The 9,545-nt window shown below is 42.7% G+C and overlaps 1 protein-coding gene across 1 annotated transcript; it reads left to right on the top strand.

The window, feature by feature from the left end:
• Positions 1–4,158: 4,158 nt before the first annotated feature.
• On the top strand, positions 4,159–5,070 carry LOC138671802 (odorant receptor 131-2-like). The gene has a single exon (XM_069759938.1). The coding sequence runs from the start codon at positions 4,159–4,161 to the stop codon at positions 5,068–5,070; it is 912 nt and encodes a 303-aa protein (XP_069616039.1).
• The last annotated feature ends 4,475 nt before the right edge of the window (positions 5,071–9,545 follow it).

The following is a 9,545-nucleotide window of genomic DNA, read 5'->3' as shown; positions in this document are numbered from 1 at the left end:
TATATTTTCTGCAGTGTCCTATGTTGGATGCTTTGGGGTAACTTGTCCTACAAATGAAGCGCCACCTCCTTTCGCCTCCAAGTTAATGATATTTCTAGAGTTTGCTCTTTTTCTCAGACTTGAGTCAAGAATTATTTTTTACCAAATTCCCATATCATCTTCCACCTAGACTACGGCAACATTCTTCTCTGTGACCTCCCATTTTCTACATGTCCAATTCATCCTCAACTCTGCCTTCCGCCTACCTTACCTTTCCCTTCATTACTCCTCTTTTTCCCCCGTCTCTGTCTCCCTATTGCCCAATGACTTATTACAGTAAATGGCTGTGCCATCTGTACAAGTCTGACTTAACCTCCTACTGCCTACACACACGCAATCAATGGTCCTCATAAGGCCTTCTTCTATGTTCTCCACCTTCCTGGTCATAAAAAAATACCTCTGAGATTTCTCCCACACTTTCCTGACAGTTTGGAACTCATTACCCTAGCTGGTCACAATCATCTGCAATGGAAGCCCAGGAACCCATCTCTTCCATCAATCCTACAATAACCTACTGCCTGTGAGCAGCTTCTACCCTCACGGCCATCTTCCCTTTTTCCTTGTACCATGTGATCCCTTGGCGCAGGATGTTTTACCCTGTCACTCACTTGGTCTTGTATAGTTCCATTTGCATATTAAAAATTTGCTATGGAGTCGGAGCGCTTTGAAAAAATATTATTAATATAAGAACAGTTCTATGAAATGTTTTGTAACTGGTTCTGTTGGAAAGCACAATGTCGGTAAGACTTTAGTAACAGCCGTGTATTAATATGTTGTGCTGTAATATTGTACGTCTTACTGTTACTGTCCTTATAGTTAGGAATACCTTTGGAAATGAAATCAATGAGGGTCTGGTGGCAGAGACCAGGGGGATATAGAGCAGTGGCGGACATACTGCATGAGCAGCCGATTCAGCTTCACCAGGTTCTGTAGAAAGCTGAAACATGCCGATAGTTATGTTGGTTTCTCTATATACTCAGCACATGGTAATCTCAGCACATGTCCTGTGTAGTCTCTGCACATTGCAGCCCAGAAACAGGAAACTGGGGTGAACACATTGTTATATCTGGTCTGGAAAAATTGCAAAAAATGTTCCAAGTCACAGCAATAAAAATCATTGAATTTTCTCTTCCCTTATTTAAAATTCCAACATCTAAAACTGGAATTAAAAAAACGCATTTCAAATGCAACGTGAATTTCTAGTCATGGCAAGGATGGCAGAAACTCTAATAGTGAGCCACAGGCTAAACTGTTGTGTATGAGAGGATTTACTCTACCAAAAGAGTTAAACAGTAATCTTTTACTTTACAAGCATAATGTTCCCTTTTCCTACATTTAACCCATAATAAGAGTTCACATAAAAGTAACAGTATGGTAACAGGGTGCCGAAAAAAAGTTGATGTTTACTTAAAACTGTAAAGTTATGGCTGCTACAGTTCTGAATGTGGGAAGGAGAAGAGAAAAAAATTATTGTGTGCATGCATCTACAACATACACGTGACCATAATTTCCATTTGTATGTATTATATGTATATGTATGTATTGTTTGTGTCTGCTATATTTATCTTGTATTTAATGCATAGACGTGAGTGTATCGTATAAAGGTGTGTGAGTAGGTGCCTGTAGTGAATATATGTGAAAACGAACATATGGATGGGACAGAATAGATAATCTCTTTAAGGTGGATCAGTCACCAGATTTCACAATAAATGCCATATATCTCACTAAATGGATTTCTTAGACCTGATGAGACTAATGTGTTATCTTTTTTGAAAGTTTCAATTTAATCTCTGCTTGATTGGCAGCTTTTCAAGGTCTCTCCACCCTGCTGAGATCTCCCGCTGCTCACTACAAGCTGCAGCTCAGTCAGGCTGTGCATGCGGAGATTGAATAGCTGTCAGTCCGTTTCAGTGGGCATGGACAGAATAGCTATGTATATGGTAATCTATGGATGCCTTTTTTCAGTGGCATTCCCCCTATGTGATGCAGTGATTTGTTTCTCACCAACCACCCAGCATTATTATAACAGATGTATCTATTACATGATTTGTGTATACATAGGGTGATGTGATATATTCCGCCTAACCACTTGCCCAGGTTTTTGTGCTTCCTTAATTGCAGCATGAATTCTGTGATATGTAATATATTATATCACACTTTGCCCTCTTCCCCTCACCAGCTGTTAATCCTTGTCTTAATAATAATAATCTTTATTTTTTTATATAGCGCTAACATATTACGCAGCGCTTTACAGTTTGCACACATTTTCATCGCTGTCCCCGTTGGGGCTCACAATCTAGGTTCCCTATCAGTATGTCTTTGGAATGTGGGAGGAAACCGGAGTACCCGGAGGAAACCCACGCAAACACGGAGAGAACATACAAACTCTTTGCAGATGTTGTCCTTAGTGGGGCTTGAACCCAGGACTCCAGCGCTGCAAGGCTGCTGTGCTAACCACTGCGCCACCGTGCTGCCTAACCACTGCGCCACCGTGCTGCTTAATAATAAAGTATATTGTTTGCCCTTTAAAATCTTTTTCTTTTCCCATTGATCAGTCATGTATTATAATGATAGGTCCATATTAATCCAAAAAATATGCACATGGTTTATATTTGTTGACTTAAAATAACATATTGCGATTATTCAATATTCAAACCATGCGTTTTTGTCGTATGAGTTCTCTCTACCCAAACACAAGCAAGCAGCAACATCATATAGAGAGAATACACCCCACCATATCTTAGGCCTCTCAATGTATCAGATGTAAGGATACAGAACTGATCTCCTGGTCTCACCTCTGGTATGATTGGACTGTGCTGGGTATAGAGCGTAGGTGGCTAACACCTTTCAGATGACGGTTGATGTTGATGTGGGAGAGAACCAGCACAACTGAGTTTAGATGTGCCATATTACAAACCCCTCTATCAGCTGTCCTCCTCTCACAGAACTGTCAGCTCTGCTTTCCTGCCCCTTCCCCAACTGTCTGTCCAGAGGTCAGAGGTCAACATCTAAGCTCAGGATGAACAATGGCATAGATCTCGACCAGATAAGCTGATGATACATTACACAATGAAATTCATAATTGTACCCATTGACCAAGAATGGAATATAAATGTACCCTGATACATAACAATACATGTGTGGTAGTCTATTTTATGTCTAACATTATGTACATGAACCAGAAAGCTCAGGATGCACATTGCTATTGTATACATGCATGACTGTATATGTATTTTTAATCCAGTCTCATCAGCTTATCTGGTTGGGATCTACAGCATTGCTCAGACTGGACTTCCTGGTTCATGAACTGAATGTGGAAATATAGTAAAGATGGACAACCATGCTTTGATATGTATCAGTGCAAATGTATATTTTTTTCTGTACATTTTGTCATTCATTCTCCTTCTTCGCTATTGTCCATGGACGGATGGGCGGGCCCCTAGGAAGTCCGGGCCCCGTCGCAGCTGCGACTGCTGCGACCGCTATAGTTACGCCCCTGTTAATATTTCATTGATTGATATGTATACAGTAGTGAGAATGCTGAGCTTCCTGGTTCATGTACAAACACTTTTTATTCCATTCTTCAGCCAATAATACATTGTGTGTCCACTTCATCATGAAAATTTGGTGAAAGGTTAATTTTAATTTCTCCGCAATTGTTAAAGAAATGGTCAATCTAAAAGTGTAACATAAAGGTCTTGAGCTCCATTCTAAAATCTACAACCGGGTCTAGGTCTCCTAAGTGTCTATTATTAGAATGGTGTCTTTTTGGGGCCTCCTTGGGCACTAGGACCTTGGTTAGACTTCAGTGGCCCTGTGTCAATCCTATTAAAGATCCATGCAATCCCAAAAATAGGTTTTGCCTTTGAGCACATCACCAATAGTTTTGAAGTAGCAAAGTAGCGCCCTGTTCATGGTGGGACAGCGTTTAAGGTTGAAGACATTGAACTCTTATATATGGATCTTTACGGTTCTCACAGGTTTTGCCCAGGCAGGGAAATCATCTGGGCCCTCTGATCAGTAGAATTAATTTGGAATGTTTTGACTTATGAGAAACAAAGTTTTATGTTTTTTTCTAGTGTGAAAAGTTCAATCGCTCATCGTTTCTCCAGACTCAGCATGAATATAACGAGCATCGATTCTTATATGACCCAGCTAACTCTCCAGGACTCTAGGGCGCACGAGGCTCTGAATACAATATTTATTCTCTTAACATTCTTATTCTTCTGCTTCTTTGTCTACTTCATTGTCGTTCTTCTGATCGCCTACTTCACCACGCCTCACGTCCAGGAGAACCCTCGATATATCCTCTTTGCCCACATGCTCATCAATGATACATTGTTTCTAGTTGCAGGGATCTTCCTCTCCATGTTCTATACATATGTTATATACATCCCGATGACCATCTGCTACATCATGGTCACTCTTGCCACTGCTACCTTCAAGGTGACTCCTTATAACCTTGCCATCATGGCTTTGGAGCGTTACATAGCCATCTGTTTCCCCTTGAGACATGTCATGTTTTGTACAACTGAAAGATCCTACTTCATCATTGCAGTCATGTGGTTTGTCGGACTGCTTCCTACCATTGCCGATTTTATAGTTTTGATTGTATCGGTTGAGAGGAGTTTTTTCTTCCAAGATCTCCTATGCAGGCAGGAGTCCCTCATAGTACAACCTCTGCAGGCTAGCATAAGGTCCATCTCCCTCATCGGTAGCCTAATTCTGGTGGCTTTTGTCATTCTTTTCACCTACATAAGAGTCATCGTCATAGCTCGAAAGACTAATTCCAAGAGTTCTTCGGCTTCAAAGGCCAGTCGAACCCTTATTCTTCATGCCATTCAGCTGCTACTGTGTCTCCTGTCCTTCTCGACCTCGATCACAGAGTCATACAATGGAGAGTATGTCATTATTTTGGTTGATTTCAATTTCCTGATTTTTATGTGTTTGCCTAGACTCCTCAGTCCTCTTATATACGGGATCAGAGATGAAGTGTTCAGCAAATGCATTTGGAGGATGTGGAAGCAATGAGGAAATGTTCCTCACGTGCACCACAATTCAGGTATGACTACAGCTGGCCAGACGCATGAGATAGCTGTCGGCTGAACCACAACTATTTCTCCAGACTCAACGAGCTTCATGGGTTTTCAACAAGGTGAAAGTAGAATGCCGCAATCAGACAGCTCAGCCAGAAACTTATCTCCCCTGAAAACAAAAGGATGGCACGGAAATACTAATGGTCAAATCCATTTCTCCTCCAAAATCATGTGTCAAGGGACAGCCGGAAGGCCCCAAACACATGAGATGGTTGGCCAGTCCTGTCGATATCTAATGTGTTTGGGGGCCGTAAAGTTTATCCCAATAGTCCCCCCTCAACAATGTCATACTCATAGAGGTCCAGCAAGCTAAGAACTGAGAAACTTTTGGGTGGGGTTAAGTCATGGCCAAAAGGTTTGAGACTGACACAAGTTTTTTTTTTTTTTGCCTTGTCACATGGTTTCCATCATACTAAAAATGCATTGTTCATCACCAAATAATGGGATGATGGGACCAGTTGTGCATGCCAGAGGTTTAGATCCCATTCTTTATTCATGACTGTGTTCTTAGGGAAAATTGTGAGTGAGGCCCCTCCATGGATGAGAAACCCCCACACGTGAGTGACCTCAGGACGCTTTACTTTTGGATGACACAGGACTCATGTTAGGGCCCAGCTTTTCTTCTCTGGACTTTAATTCTTCTAGATGTCCCAAATAGGGTTGAGCGACTTTTCTTTTTATAGGATCGGGTCGGGTTTCACGAAACCCGACTTTTTCAAAAGTCGGGTCCAGTGAAATCGGCTGATCCTATAGAAAAGTCATGGTCGGCCGAAACACGAAACCCAATGCAGTGCATTGGGTTTCTAATGGTTCCCAGGGTCTGAAGGAGAGGAAACTCTCCTTCAGGCCCTGGGATCCATATTTAAGTGTAAAATAAAGAATCAAAATAAAAAATATTGATATACTTACCCTCGGACGCGCCCTGGTTCTCACCGGCAGCCTTCCTTCCTAAGAATGAGCGCCTGAAGGACCTTCAATGACGTCGCGGCTTGTGATTGGTCGCGTGAGCGGTCACATGGGCGTCACGCGACCAATCACAAGCTGCGACGTCATCTAAGGTCCTTCAGGCGCTGATTCTTAGGAAGAAAGGCTGCGGGTTAGAACCAGGGCACGTCCGAGGGTGAGTATATACCTATTAGGAATATACTCACCCTCGGACGCGCCCTCGGACGCTTCCTTCCTAAGAATTAGCTCCTGAAGGACCTTAGATGACGTCGCAGCTTGTGATTGGTCGCGTGACCGCGCATGTGACAGCTCACGCGACCAATCACAAGCCGCGATGTTATCGAAGGCCCTTCAGGCACTCATTCTTAGGAAGGAAGGCTGACGGTGAGAACCAGGGCGCGTCCGAGGGTGAGTATATCAATATTTTTTTTTTTTAATTCTTTATTTTACACCTAAATATGAATTCCGATACGGATTCCCGATATCTTAAACATATCGGAACTCGGTATCGGAATGCCGATTCCAGATCAGAAGATCGCCGACCTCATGGCAGACCCCACACAGGGGTCGGGTTTCATGAAACCCGACTTTGCCAAAAGTTGGCGACTTCTGAATCTGGCCGACCCGTTTCGCTCAACCCTAGTCCCAAACATTCTAAAGAGACTTCATTAGAGAAAATAATCCTCTGCAGTCCAAACCCTGTACTTATCCTTTGGCTGCCTGACGGGTGCTGCCTGGGTGAAGCCCAGTCAGCTTCTGCCTGACTTCCTATCCAGACCACCAGTTTTACCTAATTGTGAAGAGTGCCCTAATAAATAGGAGCATAGCTCCCCCTGGTGGACTGGAGTATGAAATGTGTTGTGTTGTTTGTGATACCTGGTAAAGTGATCTCCTTTATTGCCTTCCGACGTAACATCACTCCCGCCTAGAGGAGAATGACATTACTGCAATGACCAGGACCCTGGGGCGCTGCAGTTGCTTGGTTGATAGGGAATCCCTACATGTACTAATGCTGGCTAACAGATGTAAATCATTCAGCTGTGGCAAGAAAAACAAAATTTCCGAGGACTAAAAAATACTCAGAGGACCCCTGAGCATGCTCGGGAAATTTCGAGTAATGAGTATATTCGCTCATCACTAGTATTAATAAATCATCAGCTTGCCAGGCAAAAAAAAAAAACAAGACCTCACGCAGCTCCTTCAATTAAAAGAAAAGTTATGGATGGAGAAATAAAAAAAGTCATGGTTCTTGGACGAAAGGAATGAAAAAACAAAAGTGCAAAAAAGATTAAAAAATTGGGAGGGAGTTTAATGACTATTTATATTCTAAAGTCAGAAATTTAGGTCTAAATTTAACAGAACCTGTGATGTTGAAAAATGGTATCTAATCTGCAGGCAGGATGTTGTAGAGCAGAAGGAGCCATTCAGGTTGGTCTACATATTTGTGGAAAAAAGTATCAGCAAAACTTACATTTTATTCATTGGGGCCTAAGGGTTAACATTTCTCCTTGTGGAAAGTGGCAAGTAAAGCCTGGCATGTCAGAGTGAGGAGACTTATAGGCCATGCATGCTCCTCTGGGAAATGAAATACGCAAATTGTCTCTTCAGAGAGGAAGAGGACTAGAACTGTAGCGCCACCTATTGGAAGCAGACATTAGACTTATATGTATGAGTTTTTCTAGTGTTTTTTTGCTTTTTTTACTGGCATTTTTCACATATTTTTAACTCTACTGAATAATGAAGAAACAGCTAATAGTTTTTCAAGCAAACGACACTAGCAAAACGCTCATAAAGATGAGGCCTCTTTTGAGTCTTCCCATTGACTTCTATTGTATGGTAGAAATGGACCTGAATAAAAAAGCAAAAACTAAATTTGGGTTCACATGCCCTTAAGAGTTAGGATAAGATCGTTGTTGTTTGATGAGGTTCTTTTACTACACAGTTGTTATTGATGGAGGATCTGACTTTCAGGATGGATGAACCATGTAATAGAGCAAAAGAGGGGAGAAGCCAGCGCAGCCTAAGGTTAAGACGCAATACATGAAGTGCGAATGCACATATTAATTTCTAACTGTATTTTCAAAATGAGACATTTAGCAAACAATTGATCAATTCTTTGAGCCACTCCGCCTCTTCACGGCAATCTCATATTGGGACAGTCCTACACTACGTTTTTTATATTCGCTGTACCATAAAAGCCTCCTAAATGAGCTAAAAGCAAGACCACATTAAAAACATGCTGTACCTGGATGGACAGTGTGGAGGTTGGATCTGAAATGTCTGTCTGGACCTGGTCAACCTTTATCCTCGCTTGCCTACTCTGGCGCCATGGGGGTGACTCAGTAATGCTCCAGGTACAGCATGGTACAGGTGAGGAAAACTAAATCTCCGACCACTAAAAAATACTCCGAGGACACCCGAGTGCAGGGCTGCCACTAGAAATTTCAGGGCCCCATACTGGCAAATTTTTTTTGGCCCCCTTGAGACTCCGCTCAGGCTCCACCCCAGCCCCGCGTCCAGGCTCCAACCCTCGAACTGTCCACAGTCCCACCGCTCTCTCTTGGAAAAACTCCACTTCCACTACGGTGAGCAGAAAAGTGCAACACCTCTCGGTGAAGTAACTGAGCTTGGTACTCAGTGTTCCGTTCATACTGTGTGGCATTAACACAGTGTGTTTAATGACATAAAAAAAATTCAAATACCAGGACAAGAATCTTCGTAAAGTGGTTCAAGGTCTCTCTTTGGGGAATATCCTCTCACCCAGCATGCCACGCTTTCCTCAGCCCTCTCCCTCATGTATAACGCCCTGCCAGGGTCGTGGGGTACTCGGTACCGGGTCTGGTACTTAACCCCTTTCTGACCTCGGACGAGACCGTATGTCCGAGGTCGGATCCCCTGCTTTAATGTGGGCTTTGGCAGTGAGCCCACATCTAAGCTGGGACATGTCAGCTGTTTTGTATAGCTGACATGTGCCCACAATAGCGGCGGGTGGAATCACAATCCACCCGCGGCTATTAACTGAGGAAAGCAACGCCACTGTAACAACCAGGACCTTGGGGTGTTACAATTGCACCATTCATATGATCACATGGTGTGAATATCATTATCAAGACCTTCATCAACTGCGATTCACACCATGCAGTCTTCCGTAACGAGTGCTGCTCATGCAACGTACGATACGTCGGAAGCACGATATGTAAATTAAAAAGATGCTTTGCAGATCACATACTCAACATTGGAAACAAAAATAGTGCATACTCCGGGATGGTCAAACATTTCATAACCACACACAAAGTGACTTGTCAAATTTTTATTTTTTTGTCATTCAAAGAGTTGTATGCCCAAGAGAGGTGGTAATTGGCAAAGACAGGTGGCCTTACGTGAAGCTTTTTGGATTTTGAAACTTGACACCAAGTTTCCGAACGGGATGAATTTCAGAAATGATCTGTTTTATGCGTCTAAAAT

The sequence above is a fragment of the Ranitomeya imitator genome, chromosome 3, assembly GCF_032444005.1.
Source record: "Ranitomeya imitator isolate aRanImi1 chromosome 3, aRanImi1.pri, whole genome shotgun sequence".
Lineage (NCBI taxonomy): Eukaryota > Metazoa > Chordata > Amphibia > Anura > Dendrobatidae > Ranitomeya > Ranitomeya imitator.
This window is presented reverse-complemented; position numbering and strand designations above follow the sequence as displayed.